Source organism: Micropterus salmoides, unplaced genomic scaffold (assembly GCF_014851395.1).
Source record: "Micropterus salmoides isolate LMB-PRFRI ecotype aquatic unplaced genomic scaffold, ASM1485139v1 Ms_hic_scaffold_6, whole genome shotgun sequence".
Lineage (NCBI taxonomy): Eukaryota > Metazoa > Chordata > Actinopteri > Centrarchiformes > Centrarchidae > Micropterus > Micropterus salmoides.
This window is the reverse complement of record NW_024044348.1, coordinates 30,569,568-30,589,783: the sequence shown is the minus strand read 5'-3', so window position 1 is coordinate 30,589,783 and position 20,216 is coordinate 30,569,568. Positions and strand designations below refer to the sequence as shown.

The 20,216-nt window shown below is 43.1% G+C and overlaps 1 protein-coding gene across 2 annotated transcripts in view; it reads left to right on the top strand.

The window, feature by feature from the left end:
- The window catches only part of fto (FTO alpha-ketoglutarate dependent dioxygenase), a 114,870-nt gene extending 105,491 nt beyond the window's left edge, over nt 1–9,379 (top strand). The window contains exons 9-10 of one of the 2 annotated variants that reach the window (XM_038701285.1): nt 6,966–7,106; nt 7,865–9,379. In XM_038701285.1, coding sequence (XP_038557213.1) covers nt 6,966–7,106; nt 7,865–7,871 — 148 coding nt within the window. In that variant the 3' untranslated portion in view covers nt 7,872–9,379. Of the gene's footprint in view, nt 1–6,965; nt 7,107–7,864 lie in introns of those variants that run through there. The other variant, XR_005442196.1, reaches the window with a different exon arrangement.
- Nucleotides 9,380–20,216: the final 10,837 nt, after the last annotated feature.

Sequence of the window (20,216 nt, the reverse complement as noted above, 5' to 3'; positions counted from 1 at the left end):
TTTCAAAGAATAGTACTTAGTACTCTTTAAGAGTAGTTGTCATGCTAAATTTAAAGGGAGTAGCAAATTCAGTGTCTATCTTTCTTTGTTTTTTGTAAGGCAGTTTAATATACATGTTTCTGAAATCCAATATCCTTTTGTGCAACATTTGAAAGCATCTATCTAACAGTTTAACTTTAGACAAAGGCTTCAGAACTTAACACCACATTCCCTGGAGCTAGAAGGATGACTTGTAACCAGGCAATTGAAGTTACAATAGACTATAATTAGCCGGGCCAGCTTGACCCCGCCATTGTCACCTGAAGACAGGTGGGAATTGTGCCTATGTTGGATCGACCTTATCATGTGACTGGGGTCAGGTGTCATCCAATGACTTGGCTTTATAGCTGTTGAGGCAAGCCTCATCCATCACCAGCTTTATTGCACCATTCAGATGATGCCCACAAGGCACTGACGCTTGGCCAGGAGGGAGGGGGCATGCAGTGGAGGGAAGGGATGAGGGTTAAAAATGATCGTTTTACAAGAACACTCTCAGAACAAGTTTTCACAGCAACGGTGTGCCCTGGAAATCTAAGAGTTAGTGCTCCCCACGCCACAGTAACCCTCTTCCTGATTCCACAACAGCAGATTTACAGCCTTAGAACGCCGAGCTGTGAAAAAGTGCAAGCACTCGCAGGCTTGTAACCTCTTTACCCTTGCCATCAAGTCCTCCAATTGCTCCATTTTCTCTCCTGGGCGTTATAAATAAACAGCGTCATCAGGAAAAACGTCATTGTCTCTTTAGAAACAACTAATTAGTTTTGCCTGTATATATCAAAATGTTTCACTATGGCATTTGGCCATGTGTGTGGCTCATTTGGGACGATGATGGAGTGGGTTGCTGCGTTGATCTAGGCTATCTGTCCCTGCTGAGTGCTTTCCTTTCGGTGTTACAGGCAGGACCCAGAGTAAACGTTTGGGTTTTTTTCCACTATTCCTTCAAGCCAGCTGCTTATGTTGAGCTAGCCTGTGGCCTGGCACAGGTGACTAGTAGGTTTAAAGCTGCAGCCACCTTCATTCCTCCCCAGTCAATCTGGAGTCTGGAGCACGCACACATACACACACAAGATCTCTCACTCTCTCTGTGACACTTTCTTCCTCTCCAAAATACACACACAGATCCAGAGCCTTAGGGGGTGATCTGTCAAACTACCTCTTGTCGGTGGGGTAAACGGCCAGGAGGGCCCTATCTGTTTGTCCTTTTCCTGCCTCTTTTTTTATTAGAACCTGATTGCATTTGAACAATAGTTGTCCGCTCGTAAATTTTACGCCTGTGTTGACATTAGGCCACATTCCATCCCATAGCCTGAGGAAGAGAAGGAGCAGGCCAGGGTGTTCGGTAATTTGTTATGCTGTTAAGCACCTAATGGACGTCCACCTGGTTTTTGAGAGCAGTAGCTGTAGTTCAGGGACTTGCCTCCTTTGCACTTCAAGACTGCAATAGTGTTTTATTGCCTCCAATTATTAAGGCTATTTAGAGGCTACCTAGCTTTGTGTGTGTTTTTCTGTTAAATCTGGTTCACCCTGACCTAGTCGGGGCAGCCAGCCAGCCCACATCAAACACTTGAAGCAAGCAGTGGCTGTGCAGGTACGATGAACCTACTCTGTTTCAGCTGTTAGCTCCAACTAACTCTGCATACCGTACATGGGCCCAATGCAAACTCTGCGTCTGGCTGGAGATGCCAATAATGAGCCCTATTTGTTTTGTGTGGTTTAATGAGCAGCCTAGACTGCAGCTGGCAAGAGGGGCACCTTACAGAGTATGAGGAAGTGGCTGCTCCACCCAAAGGTACCCATGCTCCTTGGCAGAGTCATTGCTCCCAGCAGCAGCAGAGCCATGGTAGCAAGTGGGGGGAGAGTGTTGAAAGCTCCATGCAGCACCCACCTCCTCTCCTACCCCCCAACCCCCCGGTGCTAATGCATTTTTGTGTGGTTTCCACAACCATTAATTAAAGGGAAAAAGAGTGCATCAGATGTTAGTTTTATTAGCCTAGGCTCCTTAGAGGGAATCAAAATGAAAGGAACATATGTCACGCATTTGATGACGCCCCCCCACCACCACCACCACCACCACCTTCTCTCTCTGTTTCGCTCTCCACAATTGCCCACCTCACATACTCAAAGTGTACAGTCAGCAGCTGTCTGCAGACACAATAGCATTTGATTGATCCTGAGGAAACGGTTAAGACGCGGCCCTGCCCACGCTTTCTGGCTGGCTGGCTGGCTGGCTGGCTGGCTGGCTGGCTGGCTGGCTGGCTGGCTGGCTGGCTAACATTTTGCACCACTTTACATTTAAGACTGAATGTGGCAGTGATTGGGATAATGGGAGTTGGGATGGTGGGTGGGGATCTGAGGCTCTGTTCAAGCTTTAATGAAGACAGCCCTGAAAGTTCACAAGAGTCTTGGGTGGTGTAGGGTGAGATCCAAAGCTTGACACTTCACAGGTTGGGCCTTGCTCTTAATCCCTGTTATACTGCCCTCTGCATGACATCACTAATATCTTGCACAACACAGTAGAAAGATAAGTATGTAGATAAATGCTATCTCTTCCATTACATAACTCCATGACATACAAAGACAGATGTGCTCACTAGCTCATTTCTTACACAACATTGCATAGATACAGAATGTACATGGATAATATACTTCTTTCTTTCCTCTCTCTCTTTGGGACGTGATTGCATGCCTTACCTTCAGGGGCAGGCTGATTTATGAGACACATGCCTGTTTTTTCATGAATTGTTTGATTGCATTCTCAGCTATCGGGCACTCGGGTTGCCAAAAACCATAAAAATTCACACCTGCATGGGATTGCTAGAGAGTTAGAAGAAGCGCAGGTAGAGCATGAGAAAGCAGGTGATCTGAGGTATTTTGCTTCCCTTGATCAGCACAAGCATGTAATACAGCTCAAAATTCACATGGATGATTGATTGATGTTCTGCATAGTTTCACCTTCATGCAGGCTTTATTTTTGGGTCCGTCATAGCTAATGCACAGTGCATGCCACATATTTTGGAGATGATTGTCAATGCACTACCCATGTTCTTATTGTAAACAAGAGAGATGTCTAATAAATTTTTATCAAATAATTAATCTGGTCTTTTCTTTCTTTTTTATTAGCAAAGAACAATGTAATTCAGGTAGTGGTAGCCACAAACACAATCTGTCAGGTGAAAGTTTTACTACTTGAGTTTTTGGTTTTTATTGCTTAAAACCAAAAACTCAATTGCTTAAAACCATTGAAATATAAACGGATCTTATAAGGATTCAGTGGATTTTTACTGAACTGGATTGGATCAAATGCTATTAAACCCCAACCCAGACCCTCACACTACATACTTTTGTTGAAGGTACTATTGGTGATATTTCATGCAGAACATTTACAGGACACATATTCCGCACTGATGCACAAACAGAAAGGTAATTTGCATTGCTCTCATAATTAAACCACATCCACTTTAGAAATGATATCTGAGCCTCTGTAAATCCCTTCCAAAAAGCTTTCCATTAGTAAGGCGTGACTCCACCCTTGTCCTAACATGATGTCCAAGTCAAGCAGCCCAAGCTGTCTAGTCCCATGTGGTTAGAAATGACCTCCTGTAGCAATAATGCAATAAGCGTTGTCTCCTATCTACGTTCTCTGGGTTCTTTTTCACTTGGCCTGACACAATTGTGCATTTATCAGTGTAATTGCCAGAGTTGGAAGCACTGATGTTGTCTATTAGGCAGATTTCCATCCTGTTAAGAGCAGTGGGCCTTTTAATGTATAGCCCTGCTTGAGTGTGCTGCTCCACAATTACACACCAGCCAGAGATTGAGTGGGCTGATGATGCTGATGATTGTGATGGTTGAGATGGTGGTGATGGCAGTGATGATATTGGACCACCCTGCACTCTTCTAACAAGCCTTTCAGAGAGAGACAAAGAGTGAAACAACAAAGTGATACCGAGGTTAATCATTTTACTTACTCTTGGTTGTCTCTCTCTCTCTCTCTCTCTTTTGCTCACCTCTTTCTCCCTTTGCTTTCTTTAACCAAGTGATGGAGCCCGGATGGTGGAGAGGGGGGGGTGGGGGGGATGGTGGTAAGGGATCGATGGGGAGCGCATTACAGTAAAACGTATTGATTAGGAGACCTGCGAGCAGTGTGTTGGAGATGGTGGAATGATGCAATGCTTAAAGGAATTTATCCTTTGACTTTTACATTAACCTTTTATTGACTGCTTTGCCTGTCCATAATTAACACTCACTTTAGCTAAAGTGGTTAGTTTGAGCGCAAAGGGGGCTCCGGCCCTTATTGCAGCGTGGGCCGTGGAGCTCCCGCCCCAGCCGCAGTTCAAGTGCACTGTGCTGCATGGAGGGAAAGGCCTCTGTGGAATAGAGGCGATAGAATCCTAGATACCTTTCACATTAGCATACCATTTGAGCAGGGGCCTGCCAGGCTATAAGGTTTCAGGGCAAATTGAAATGAGTGATTGTGTTGCCAATCTCTCTTGACCGAGCGCCAGATGGGATAGTTAGGCCCATATCTGTCTGGGGTTAATCCATTGGAACAGCCTGCACTCACAAACACATTCTCTCCCTCCACAACCCACCCCAACACACACCTCTTTGTCTTTGACCTTAACTTTAAGGTGGGCTGTTCTGCCATGGGAAAGTCTTTTGGTGAGCCTTGTTTGTACGCCACTGTGGCTTACACTGAATTTCTAGCCAGAGCCCTGGAGAGCTTAAGGCACCTCGCTTGATATTGACTTTTTGTTTGGTTCCATTTTAGCAGTCAAGGGACGGTACTCTGTGAACAGTAGCAGATTGTGTAAAAGTGTGTGCTGAATTACCTACACTATATTATCTTTGATAGTCTTCCAGTCTTGATATCTTTTATATCGCTCGTAAACCAGGAGCCTTCTATTTGCAAGCTAATGTTGCAAGATCCCTTGTCAGATAAATGCAGCAGCTCTGTTGAAGATGGCTGGTCAAGTATTTACGGTATATAGCTATTCAGTATGTGTCACGGCAGCAGAAAAGAGGCAAATGTTTTCTCTCATAGCTATACTGCATGAATACTTAATAGACTAAATCAAAGGCCTGGGTTCTTTTGGCCTATGGTGTCCTCAAGCTGATGTCAGCAGAACCACACAGTGTGCACTGTCTGGGTCAGTTTGCACTCTCTCTCTCTCTCTCTCTGTCTGTAGATATGTATGCCAGCCATGTCCTCCTCCTCCTCCTTCTCTGAAGTGGCGCTTCCTTTAATTCGCACCCTAAATAAATGATGAGAACATTTAAACACACGGCTCGTCGCAAAGCCCCAAGGTCGCCTAATCGTATTATTTATGAAGTGATGTGCTACATAATGGTACTTAGTGCATGTTAACAGATGCTATTATCAGGCCCTGATCCAGAGCACAGAAGATATATTGGAACAGTGGATGTTAATGCTGCTCCTCACCACCGTAATGCAGCAGCTCTTTAAAGGGCTAACCGCACCAAAATGCAGCACTTAGGCCGAAAGCCAGTCGAACATTAAGTGGCTCCGGTGAAAATATATAACCACAAATTGTGGCAGCCCCCGACTGTCCCCTGACATCTTTAACATCCCCTCATCTCATCCATAACCGACCCCCATATCCTCCTCTTCAGCTCTCTATGTCCTCTCCATCCCCTCCGTTAGTCGGTGGCCACAAGGTGGTGGTGGTTGTGTGTGTGTCTGTGTGAGGGGGTTGTTTGAGGTTTTTTAGGGTGTGGATGAGATACAGGGATATGATACGACAGACCCTGGCATGATGACTGAGTGGGGGGTATAACTGGACTTGTGGCCCTTGAAGGAAATGCTTAGCCCACAACTCACAAGCGCACACACACTACATACACAACATACAAATGCCATCCTCCACCCCTCCCGCTTGCACCTCAAGGCCAGGGGTCACTCTCATCTGTCAAGAGGCAGAGGGAGGGCAGATTTACAATGACAGCAGAGAGCAACACCAAGTCACCACAGTAAATATTTACACTGGTCTGACAAAAGATGTGGCTATGGTCCGTGGGGGTTCCAAACACTGTAGAAATGACAACTAACCCCAGATTATTAATGATAATAAAATCACGCTGCCATGAAAAGGCTGGATTTCTCACTGCTCTGTCATGAATGCAACAACAAAGAGTGATGTACTTGCATGTGTGTAAGATGAATGGGGCATTAATCACGATCATCAGCTTGATTCTGTTGCTGCCCTTTTATGGCTTTAGAAACACTTTCCTGACACTTTCTCCCACTCTCCTAGCTCCATTTAGCTCAAGGAACTTCACTGGCTCAAAGGTTTTAAAACAGTATTGCCAAAGAAAGGAAGTTCTAGTCACATAAAGATCAGTAAGTTAGATATCATTAACAATATGTAGAGGAAAGAAACTTTTGTCTAAAGCGTTTGTACAAATACATTTAAATCTCTTCCAGTCTCCTTTGTACATACAGACATACAGACACACTTAGTCTCTCATATCCTGGAGGTTTTAATTGGGCCCAGTGTTATTAGGAGTCATAAAAAGGAGAGGAAACGCACAAGCCGACTGCCCCCTGGTCAAACACACACCCATGGTGTGTTTTGAGATGAGTTCTCACACACACACACACACACATCTATCATCATCATTGACTAAAGATTAGAATCAGATTTTTTTCGGTAGCTATTGCATTTAGTGAAGTTTGTGTAAACAACTCGTTCAAATAACTTCACATGGATTTGCCTTGTTATAGCAGTTGCTACCAGATGTTACTAGGACAGTAGTGCACACATCTCAAAAAATTAAGGCACTTGTGAAAGGTTTTGTGAGCGACCTGAGACGTGTGTCCTAATGCTGATGAGTGTCTACCAGTTGGTTTTGATGGGAAGGAGGAGTTAATGGGTGTGCTTGTTTCCTGTGTCCTGTCGCCTCAGGTGCCACTCAAGTCTGGCCCAGACATTACCCCCTGAGGAGGCCCCAGTGGACCGGCCCTTCTGGGGTGTGGATGACCCCAGCATGCCACTGCCCTTTGATCTGGCTGACATCATCAACAGAGTGGAGTCATTGCTCTGGAGGTGGGCCCAAGATGTTCAAGTGTGGAAATTTGCTTATGTACACGTTACATATATAGCTCATGCGACATGCGTTCATCCACAGGTGGTTAAGTTGTTTAGTCATTACTTACTTCATTATTTTTATTATTGAATAATGTCTTTTTTCGTACATAAATTCACACAGACCAATGCGTGAAGAGTCAAATAAGAAATGTAGACATGTTGTGCATGCCAAGTGACAGATTCTGAAACAGAACCAAGGCATATTGCTGCTTAAGGACAATGTTGAGCCCCTAAAGGAATATGAAAAATAAATAAATAAATTACTGTGAATGACCCTGTCAACCACTTTTTCATTTCAGTATCACATTTTTAGCTTTAGGAGCTGCTCAGAGTCTGTTCATGGCTCCAAAAGAGATAAAACTTGCCTTAACTATTCATTTACAGATATGCAGAAAACACACACACACACCTGCTGTCACACATACTTTACATACACACTATCAAATTGCTCAGCAAGTCCTGTCACAGACTCTTATAATAAGTAATTCGGTAGTGTTGGCATTTGGGTTATCCAATACATCACACTTTGTCATGAAGTTAGACAAATTCTGTCTTCCTGTTAGTCAGTCGTAACTACAATGTCTTTATTAAGCTTACACTTACATCTAAACATTAAATTTACTTCCCAGGAAGCCTTTTTTTCAGTCATAACATTTGATAAAAATAAGATACATTTAGATCATCGCCTATTTCATTTTTCTTTTTTTTTTAAACAGGATGTGAAGGATGGATGGAGGAAGTCAGAGAGAAAGACCAGAAGAAACCCCACCAGCTTTTCTGAATGGCCCCCACATCAGCTGAGGGGACAGACCACTGAATACATCTCCATTTTGATCCAATCAAGATTGATTTCTTTTTGATTGGGGCATCTGCATCCCCCCTAATCCACCCTCCCCTACCCCAGCTGACCCTGGCACCCCAGCCACCCCAGTTTGGAGATGGCGTGAAGGAAACCAGACCACCACAATAGAATCAGAATAGTGCTTTGGTAACATGCTAACAACGCAAGCTTAGCGACAAGCTACTAGTGTCACAACGTTCTAACGAAACATAAGTGGAACCTGCATTTCAGTGTTGGCATACATTGTGTAACTATTTATTATTTCTGTGTATTCTGTTACTTAATCTCATGTAACCCTGACATGCTTTTATCAATGGATTGACTCATTCTCAGTAGTCACAGTACAGTACATACATATATGCTTTCTATTTGTCACACAGTGTTATAATACAGAATAGAATGGTTAAAAAAAACTCACTTTACTCACATGGTATTGCATTCTTTACTTGTGTATAGTAATCCCTTTTATTGTGTTCAACGGTAGAATGAGCCTGAAGAGACCAAAGAAAGATTACGATGAGAAAGTTGTTAATGTCACCCAATGGAGAACATGAAGAATGTGCTGTTTAGTGTTTACTCTGCAATGGTGTGCTTGTGCCATACTGATGTGTGACTATGTGTATGTTTTTGCTTGTATGTGTACATTTAGCCGTGTGAGTATACATGTGATCAGTCTTTGGCCTGTGTGTTTTGTTGAATGTGCACGTTCATGCTCCCACATGTCTATGTGAAGACGCGCGTGTATGAATGTGATAGTGTGTGTGAGCCTGTAGGCAGCCTGCCAGTTGTTTGTTCTTGAAGATATGCATATGGAGAAACAGTGACTAGCAGCGGGGCCCCTCTGCCTCTGCTCTGATGAAAGGCAGCACTGATAGAATGACCCGGAACACAACCGCCGTTTCTCATAATTACAGCTGTTCAATCGCTTTTAATTACTCTTAAAGTGTGTAGAGCACCACATTCCCCTGTAATGCTGCAGGCCATCCGAGTGAGCGAGAGAAAGATCCGGCGCTTCTGACAAAATCCACTTTCAAAAAAGCTAAAAAGGGTGGAAAAGGGGGCCGACGTCAAAGCAGTGTAGCAGCCCTCCTCGTTTGATTCCTTTCTCTATCTAGTTCATGATGAAGTAGAGATGCTGTTTACTATTAAAAATGCAGAATGCACTCCTTTTTTTACTTCTGAAGTTTTTTCCAAGATGTTAATGGTTGCCAAACGCTGTTTTTCTTGCTTCTTTTTTTGCTGCGCCTCTGTTATTTGTTGTTGTCAGAGAGATTTGTTTGTAGATCGGCAGTAGCGTTGACTTCTTTGAATCACTCTGTGCTCCCTGCGCCACAGCTTGTCTGTCTGAAGCAATAGGAATGGCAGTAAATAAAAAAAGTGTTTTATCCAACAACTGCGGTGCTCTGTTCTTTGTGTGCTTTTGTCCATTATTTCTTTTTTAATTCTTGGTGGACAACATGCGAATGACAGCTAGAAATGTTTGTTTCAATTTATATATTGATAAATTGTATTTTGTCCTAATATTTTTGATCTGACCTTAAACCTGACCAAACCATGTGTCTTTTTACTCTCCTACTGTGTTCTCTAAAGTAGCCTGTTCTAGTAGCCTTGGTGGTGTAGCTCACTGGCAGCAAAATTAGCTCAAGTTTATCAATACCAGACCAAGGCCAAATAGTGCGCACATGTACGGTAGGCCTGAAAATAGTATTTTAATGAAGTTACTGTGGGTGCTAGAAGGGTCACGTTTACTGTATCAGTGCAAATCATCGTGCCAGTGTCAGTCACATGAATTTATAAATGACATAAAATATAAATACATTCATGGTATTTCCCTCCAAGGTAAACATTTGGTTTTCCAAGAAGGATAAAACAAAAGCAAATAAATGTTAGAAAAACATATTGGACCATGACTAGCATGATGCTGTTTTCTAGTAGAAGAACATGTTTCCCATCACTATGAAACTACCTACTGCAAACTAATTTCATCCAATTCAAATGTATTGCATTTTTTTATTGAATTAATTGGGGCTTGTTCCATTGTATTTCTGTTAATGTATTTTTAGCCACGTAGCGGCATGGCAATGTTGGTCTGTCGGCTAGTCTGTCCACCACTTTGGTCCAAGTAACACATCGATTGCTATGAAATTTTGTTCTGACATTCATGATCTCCACAGGATGAATCCTAATGGCTCTGATGATCCCCTGGCTTTTTCTCTAGCGTGTCCAGCAAAGTGAAATATCACTACACCTTCTTGATGGACTGACACAACACTTTGTACAGACATTGTTGGTTCCCAGATGATGCATCCTTATTGTGCCACCATAAGATTCACATTTGCAGTTAGGAGTGAAATATCAAACAACCATAGGATTGATTGCCATGACATTATGTACATACATTCATGCCCCCCACTAAATACTTGCAAAACTAATGACATCCCCATAAGCCCTCACCTGTACTTTGTGTTGGGTGCTACTTAGCAAATGTTAGCATGTTAACACACTAAACTTAACATGGTAAACATTATACCTACATTAAACATTACATCTGTTCTATACTCAACAAGGAAGCCTTTGCAGCAGGTCTTTTCTTTTTTTTTGGCCAGCTGCTTTTTGCTTTCTGTTTTCTCTAAACTTCAAAGGAGCCAACTGGATTAGCAGAGCAAACAGCTTCTACGACAGATTGATTGATGGATTAATTGTTTGAGTTATGTCACTCCCAGTGATGAAGTGATGACTTATGTTCTGTATGTCTCTCCAAAACCTAAACTCCACAACCCCTACCAGCAGTGGACTGCCATCCCAGAGGTCGCCCATGTTAACTACTTCCTGTAGTGGCTGAGTGACTGAGTGATGGATGAGTGTGGAGCGCTCTCCCCTAAGGGTCCGACTGGAAAAGGGCCCCACTTGAAGAGACAATTACACAGCGCTGGTGAGAGCTACAGGTATGCATTGTGCTGACCGGGGTCAGCCGCCAGCCAACAATAGGTGCTGGGAGAGATAAAATAACCAGGTGTGTGGTGGGGAAAGGTATCAGTTTGGGGTCATATCCCAGTCAACTCCTGTGTGTGGCTATTAGGCTGGGGTTGATTGTAGTGCATGTTAATGAAACAGGAAATAGATCTGAATCCAAATGCAAAAATGTTTTTATATCCAATTTGTAAAGAAGAGTGAAGACACATAACAGATTTGTTGTGTTTTTTTTGGTGAATAATGACTATCAATGTCAGTGAAGGACAATTTCATTTTATATTTAGGACTGAGAAAACCTGACCTCAACCTTATTTATGATATAGTTGTATAGTGAAGGTTGCATAAGCTGTAATTGTTTTTGGACCGGGCTTGGTGTATTCTTCTGTGCATGTACAATTCACTCAAGAGAATTTTTGTTTTGTGTCTACAAGAATAAGTACATGTGTAAAGTTCTCTGTGAGCCTGTTTGTACAAATGAATAGATGTGTATAATGTATCTGGGTGTGTGTGTGTGTCCCAGGTTCCAGAGTACAGGCTGGTGTTGGAGGCCCTGGGGCCAGAGAGGCAGTAGTAATTGTAGAAGCAAGCTGAAGAGCTGAAGATAGCATCGCAGCTCTGGGGCGCCTGTCAGCAGTGGGACATGCTGCACTCATTTGTCACCAACACAGACAAACACCACTCAGCACCGACAAAACACTGACTTGATTGACTAAATGTGAAGCAACACCTGCCCCAATGTTTTGCAACTGTTAATTGCACTAAAGGTCATAAAAAAGGCAGACAGCAGAAGTTTCATGTCGGTGTAAATATTAGGCAGCATCTACAGTGACTGCTCTGACATCAAGGTAAGACAAAATCTTTCTTTAATGCTAAACATTTTTCTGACCTACATACAAAATATAACCTTTTTCTTTTAAATCATAAAAATATAATTCTGCTTTATTTGATATTGAAAATGTTAATCAAACATGATCTCTCCCTCCCCACTTAAAATGAATTGATGGTAAAGTCTTGGGGGTGCAGAGGGGTCTTGGGGGGAGAAGCCTTGCAGATCAAACAGCTGCCTGATCAAATGTAGAGCATGTTTGTGGGTCGCCGCTGTGGCCCTGGCTCTAGTGACCAGCAGCCCCAATAACATCTGTCCTGCAGGACCTCGATCTCTTCATTTCTTCCTCTCTCATTTCTAATCTGAAGTGGCTGACCCATTTCTCTTATTCACTCTTAATCTTCATATGAGGCTTTCTGTACACCTCTGGTCAAATCTTCCATTCCACCTTCTGTTACAGCCCAATCAATAGGGAGGTTCCTTAATATTTGATCTGATCCGATGAGCTGGAAAAGGCGACAAAAACCTGTTTTAGAGTCGTGGTCTTCATTTTGTGAAACTAAAATACTGCACATAGCATCTTTACATCCTCCTTTTTTTCTCTCCTACACTACATCTCCTCCGCTACCAAGGCCTCACTCCCTAATCATTTTCCCCCACTTCACATACACTGAGCCCAGTTTCTAGGGAGGGGCGTTTAAGCATCTCCACTCATACCTGTCTCACTCCCTTACAGTTGCAATCCCTGTTAGCACCCTGCCATTCATATCAGTGGGATTAAATGGATCGTTTTCCAGTGTTAGCAGCTCCTCTGCCAAGTGCTCTTGATGTCAGGCCAAGCATAATTGAGTCATCTGCATCTCATCTAAAATGGATGAAAGGACTTTTTGATATCGCCAGTTCTCGCCCCCCTGTACCCAGCAGGAGAGAGAAAAGGCTTAGGCTAGTATCAGTTCCTTTTACAAAGGTAGAACAATGGGAGAAGAACTCAAACAGGTCTCGTCAGCCATCACTACTTGTTGAATGTCAACACAAGAGAATATGATAAACAAAGGAAAAACGTACAGGTACTTAAGCAATTAAACTAACAGGATATGGAAAGATTGTGGCCATGGTTAAAGGCTGCCAAAGTTAATTGATGTTTTGAAGTCAGACGCTTTTTATGACCATTCTCAGCTTCGTCCCTGTAACTTTACTCTGCAACACATCACACAATTTCCTGCTTTTGGCAAAAAAGACCAATGTTGTTGTTTTTCTGGAGAGTTTCTTTTACAGTGTCACAAGATATGAGAAGGAAGAACAAAGCAACAGTAAATACCACACAAGTGATGCATTCAACCTTGAGGCAATAATGAAATACAAATATGTCAACTTATCTTCCTTTCTGTAGTGGTATAATGCATTTTCCCTGGGTTTTTGGCCTTCACAGAACAGTTTAAATCTGAATCAGTGGCACAGGATTAGCAGAAAACGATCTATCTCTTAAATCCTGTATTCCGATAAGGAAAAAACCCCAAATGGAAGAAACGTTAGGAAAAGCAACAGAGGAGGGACCGCCTCTCCCAGAATAGAAGAACATACAATAGCCGTTGTATATACAAAATAGAGTAACGTACAAAAATGACAGTATGGACAATCAGGATTATAGATAGACTTTTATATAGACAGACTCCTACAGTACATGGCTGTCATGTTTAATGCATCTGTCATTGTTAAGATGATTTGATATGCATGGCAGAAGTGTTAAGGGATGGATATAAGGAGGGTAGAGGGATACTTTAAAAAAGGTAGTAGGGGGAGCAGGAAGGTGTGATGTATTCATCAGGAGAGATGCTCACCTTATCTGCTCCAACCTTGAGAATGAATTGCTGGCCAGCCCTCCCAAACACACACACACCCATACCCAAAGCCATCGCCGCTGCCCCCTTGATTGACAGCTCTTCAAATGAGTATCTGAGTAGCACTGGGCTCTGGCCCTCCAAGTAAGTGGGCCGTCAAATTACATCCAGGGGACCAACTGGCCCCCTCTCCCCTGGCAGTGGAGATCTATTTATTTGTCTGTTTATTTGCTTGGTTTAAATATTTGGTGGGGGAAAAATATTGAATTTTTGTCCCCCGGTCAAAGTCCCCTCATATTTAGTTAATAAAGAGCAGAGGAGGTTGTTTGCCCAGAAAAGTGCAGGGTAGGAGACTTTATTTAAGGGAGTCCTCAGAGAGAGCTGGTGACCTTCTTCTCGTGGAGGAGAGGACTGTGTACACTGTGCTGAGATTCACTCTCTCTGCCTCCATCAGCCTCTGCCGTTCTATGGACAGATGTGCTTCCTTCCCTCTTTTCCTCTGCTCTCCTGTCACTTCCCATCCGTTCTTTCTCTTCTTTTCTTCATACATCCCTCACCTGACTTTTCTCTGCCTGCCTCCCTCTCGCCTCTCTTTCTGCGGAGCCTTGCTCTATTTGACTGGAGTCTCTCTCTGGATTCCCCGGGCTGCATCCAGGTTAAACTCTTAATTGCCTTGGCAGTGGGTGGTGTAAGGCGCTGGCTCACTGCAGCTCAGCCGGTCCCTGTGCAGGGGGCAGCAGGGTTATTGGGGGGGGGGGGGTTGTTCTGTGTTGGATTGTGGCTGGTGTGTGTTTGCCAGAGAGTGCTGAGAGATGATAAAGACTTATTAATATAGACGATGGAGATGACCTCTGACAGCAGCTCTACAGCGAGCCGCTGCAGCATGTAGCAGACAAGACATGATCTGTATGTGCTCACACATCTATCTATCTATCTATCTATCCTTTTCCATTTAATTCCCATTTCTTTCTCTCACTCTTAACACTACCACTTCTCCATCACTTCTTTTACCTTCCTTTTTCCTTAAGATGTGAATACATTTACTGCACATACATTGATCCCAGCCACACACCCACACGCCCGCTCAATACCCACTAGCAGGATGACTTTACACTGTACATGCTGTTAATGTATATGTGGACATCTACGGTGTCTGTCTGCCGCCCTGACTCCTGGACAGACTGCAGTGTGTGTATCAGTCAGTCTGACGGATACAAGACCCTCCCACCTTGTCACATACAACCACAACACATGCCTGCTTCGATCCAAGCTACCACTCGGCCAAGCCCCGCTACGTTCTAATGCTTTTCTGTCACTACAATAAAACCTGCAACACGACTGCTCGGCAAGTCAGTGGGATCAATGGTGTATCATGGTGCATCAGCTTATAGATATGTTGACAGCTGGCAGGTCCTGTAAGTCACTGGTCAAGTAATATTTTTTCCTTGCCATGACAAACATCAACAAAAAAGCTGTATACTGTACTGTATATTGGCTTTACAGACAAGAAAATCCAGCTTCAGAAGCCACAACCCTGGCTCATTTCATGAGGCTGTATTAACGAGTTAATGCCCCCGTCTCAGTGCTCCACCCCTGCTATTGATTCCTGTTTAAAAGGCTATGGGTAGTCGATACCACATCCTCATTGCCATCTGTCTCTATTTACTAATAAATAAAGTGGAGAGCATTGACTGGTTTGGCCAGGCCTGTAAAAGCATGCATGCTAATGAGCACTGGGCCTCTGTGGCCAATGGAGGAGGGAGAAGGTGGGGATACTCTACCTCTCCACTAACTCCGTCTCGATGGCTCTCACAAGGAACAGCACTCCAATCATGGTAATTGCCCGCCGGTCCAGTTGTTGTTTAACATCGCTCATCAGACGAAATGCGGTTTCGCCTCAGCTGCATAGATTTTTCTCCTAGGCTTTCTTGTAGGTTCATTCTGGTTTTTTTTTCCCCTCTCCTCGATGTGTGTAGGTCAGCTCTTGAGGTCGTCTCTAGTCGTTTGTCAGATGTGGCCCATGAGCGCTATACCCCACTACACTCTGTCATGCTGATCAATTATGAATCATACAGATGGGCTCGTTTAGAATGGCCCTCATGACGCATTTGTTCTAAAAAGTGCTCAATCTTTTCTATCCACCTCCCTCCTCCCATTGCTCTTAGTGTTGCAATCTACATAGGGAGAAATTAATGTTTGTATTAATAAAGATGTGTGGAGGAGGGGGAAAAATCAATATTTGGAATGCAGGACATTCCTGTCCCATGTGTGGTCAAGAAAAGCTGACTCACACTAATTATTAACATCATAATAATTATGAGAATAATAATAATTATTATTTAAAGAAGATTTAGAAGAAGAACATCTGCACACATTTACACAAAAATTTACACACACACGGCCATCCATTTGGTTTGACACAGATTTCCTGAGTGAAGGGGTGGTGCTGATGTGTTGAGGCTCTCATAGCTCAGCATAACACAGTACTGCTGTGTCAACTGTGACCCCAGCGACCCTGCAGGAGCCAAAGAATGGACTGTGGGGTCGCTCTGCGACTCAGGTGAAATGAGGGGTCAAAGGTCAGCTGTCCAGTGTGTCAGGCTTGCTGATCAGGAAGTGTAGCCTCTCGCTTCAGGGAGTACACAGGGAGTGTCATGTTTTGGACACATACTTGCAGTCTGACATAAATCTCCCATGCTTACATGCAGTGGAGCTCCCTGCTATGTCAGTGTACTGCAGGAAAGTGGTGGGAAGACTTTTTATGCTAGTGATTGGTGTTTGTTGCTCAGAAGGCAGATCATAATTATTACAGGACTAATGGTTTAATTAATTGCTACTGAGACAAGTGAAAATGTACTCTCTACTACACTATAGTAAAAGCTTTGAATTAAATGAATTATTTATAAATTATATTCGATATTTTACTTTTCTGAAGCACCAAAAACCTGGTATAACCTGCTATAAATTCCCACATCTTCTATCAGAATTATTGATTTAGTAAATTTAATATTTTAAGTTTAAGTTATTTAAGTTACTCTTACTTTTATGTAATTTGATTTTATTAATCCTGCTATTAGTTAGTAAAAAAAAATATCTCAACTCAAGTAAAAAGATTTCAGCTTAAAGTATTTATTTGTACACTTCGGAACAGTGCAAAGGTTCATGTTTGTTTGTCCCAACCCTTGCTCTTTATCGGCGGCTCACTCCCATTGTAGACACATCCAAACAGACCCCCTACCTCTGCTGCACTGAGGCAGTCCTTCCTTCCATCCTTAACCTAGAGTCTTGGGTTAGAGAGCTCACTGTTGTTCTGAGCCACGCCAGCATCCTGGTAGTGCTATGAAGGAAAAACAGCTGCACCACAGTGGAGTTTCCTTCCCCTGTCTCATCTGAAGCAGGCTCTGCTGGCTGTCCGGATCAAACTGGCCCACAGTGTGGTGCCGAGTCCTGTCTGCAAACAAGAGGAGGCCCGTGCATTAAAGACTCGCCACGGGGGCACCCATCCTAGAAGTTTTGCTCTCCAACAGTCCTCGAGAAGGTAATATTACAAAGAGAGTTTATGTGTGCATTCACATATGTGTCAGACTCTTCTAAATTCCTTCACAAAAGAGCCTTTATCAGAAGTAGTTTTTCATTTATTTGTCCAATTTGCTACTCTGTATCTATAGATGATACTTACCCAAAAACTTAAAGCTAAGTCCCAGAATCATTTTCCCTCATCACACTGGGTGCTGGGTAGGTGTTTTCTCGTAGAAATCCTTTGACATCCATGAAATGGTTTGCTTGTTTCTGCCAGGAGCACAGAGGAAGAATAACTGAGAGGTTAGCAAAAGAGAGCTGCCTAGGAAACTTCAGTAGGAGAAAACCTAAGGAAAAAGATGTCACAGCACTTGACACATGGTTTCCTTTACAGGTGAGCATAAAAAGACCACAGCAATGCAGCAGAAAAACTTTAACCAATGATTACCACTTTAAATCCTATGAAGGTTCAGTATGTATTCTCTAACTAGAAATGACTATTTTAGAGCAGATTGCTGCAGGGTGTTGAATTTAATTCATGTGTTTTTTGTCAAAGGTCATGAACAAGGAACACATTTCACTATTGCAGTTTATTTTTAATTTATTACCACAGTTGTCTGCATCATTTAAGCACTATTATGTGACACTACTAATCTTTATCCTTCATTCAGAAAACTACTAACGTTTGAAAGTCTTTGGTCTGCTTCTTTCATCTTTGTTCATCCTTGCTTCTGACAAAAAAGCAGACAGGCACTCTTCACTCTCCTACTTCTCTCTTCTTGCACTCCCCCCCCTCGCCTTCTTCATCCACTCACTCTGTCCAGGGAGTCATTATTGCTTTGGTAAATATTTCATAGACCTCAATACCTTTGCACACAGCCACCTGCCAGCCGCTTCTTCTCTCACACACAGACCATGGATAGACAGATCAAAATGAAAGAGAGCAAAGTGAAGGCAGAAGATAAGGAGGTGGAATGAGAGAAAGGTAGAAGGAGTCTGCTCACTCTGCCTGCCTAGTGTGCATTTACATTTTCAGTGAGCCGGGGCTCTCTGCTCTGTATCATGGCTTCATAACAGACTAGTATTTTCAAAAGGCGGAAAGATTCCCTGGATGCTGTCAAATCTGTGCCCAACAACGTTTTGTTTTCTGAGGCCATCTTTTTTTTCACCCTAAGCATTTTTTTCACTTGGCACATAAAAGGTGCTGGTTTAGTTTCCAAGATCATTGTGCAGGGAAAGGAGGACGATAGAGGAAGAGCAACAGACGAAAGAATGAGCTGGTGCAAGCTTGAGACAAGACAGAGAGAGAGAGAATACTAAGCTTCTCCTTCTTCTGACCTTGAAGGGGCCTATAAGCAGCATCCACTCTCCCTCCCTTCCCTTCCTCCTCCTCTTGCTTTCCCAGCCCCACCTGTTTACTTTGACTGGGTTAGAGAGGGGTCTTGCGTCACCTGCAGTGTCCTCTCTTTCGTTCTGTGCTCTTGCTTGCCCTGTGTCGTTCCCCTCACTTCTTACCTCGAAAAAAACTCAAAAGGAGCGATCCAGGGATGAAATATTCAGCATGGATATAAGCGCTTTAAGTTGTTTCAGAGTGGATAGCTTGTTGCCACAGAGCTTTTACTTCATAAATAAATGGTCAACAGTGGCCTCTTCGACTGCCCTGCCTCCTGTGTATATATGGCTGCGTTTGTGTGCCCGGGGCTAAGCCCTGCCAGTAAGTTCCAGGCCTTAAATATGGATAAGCTGTGAAACGCTTTTGGACATACTCCTATATAGTCAGGATAATTTTGAATAAAGCTCAACTGTACATACGGCAAGAGACCTTGAATGTAAAATGTAAAATCTTTATTCCATCTTGGGAAATGCAAGGCTATTATTTGAAATTTGGATGTGCAATGAGGAATAATAGTTTAGATGTGCTTTACATTCATGCTTGTACCCAGACCCAGCAGATACATTTACTGTCCACTATTTAGTTTCTTTTATTTAGTTGTTGATGGACACACTGACTCATCAGGAGAATTTAATGTGTTAACATTTGTTTGCTCTTAACTAGTGGTTAGGCACTCAGCCTAACCACTAGTTAACACATGGTAACACTTAAGAGTGTTGTGCTGTGCTTTCCTTTGCCTTCCGACAATGTCAACTGACCATTTACCCCTCCCCACTTATTTTCTGCCCCCCCCAACACACACACACACACACAAAAAACGCCCATTTCCCCCCAAAAGCTCCAAAGCTGCTCTTGTTTCTTTTAGGGGAAAAGCTTGACACTTGGTTTCCTTTCAGCTTTCCTATGTGAACACTTGTTCTCACATTTGCCTTGCAGTGTTGGACATTTCTACCAGGAAATGAAATGAGTCCATAACAAATGTTTTGGCTTCTGTTGAACTCTTTAGCGAACAACAGCTTGCCAACAGTAGCAGTGTGTTTGCGTTCCCAGAAACCCCCTGGGATGGTGACTCCCTGAGATTCCGGATGGAGGGCGAACAGTTTCTCTCTTTGATTGAAAAAAGAAAAAAGACTAAAGAAATGTCATGCATAGTTGCATAGGTATTAGGATAAGAGGGATTGAAATAAAGATTTTTTTTGTAGATATATTTAAGTCCACTTGTATTTCATTTGTGTGAATGGAGATATGGTTGTGGTCTAGCCAAGTCATTTAGTCTTGTGCACTAATCTGCAGGTGAAAAGGGGACTGTGAGTGTGATAAAGTCGCCCTTGAAGACAGGTTTGGCTACCTCTGGTGCAGCAGTTTGAGCTCAGGTCACGAACAATTTGTGCCTCGTTGATTTTTTTGTGTGCCCAAGTGTGTGTGTGCATGTGACACTGTGAGAATATGCAGTACGCTAACACCCATGAGTCTTGTAGCCATAAATCAGCAATAGGAAGTGGTGTGACACAGGCTACAGGGCCCTGCTGATACAGACTGGAGCTATAATGGGCCCTGTTTCAGGTGGAGGAAGACATCAGCTGCACTGATCTTTACTACCCTGCAGGGCTCTGGAGATTACTACTGTACAACACTATTCAGGTCATTCGGATGGTAAAAACTTTTTCTTTGGCATGCC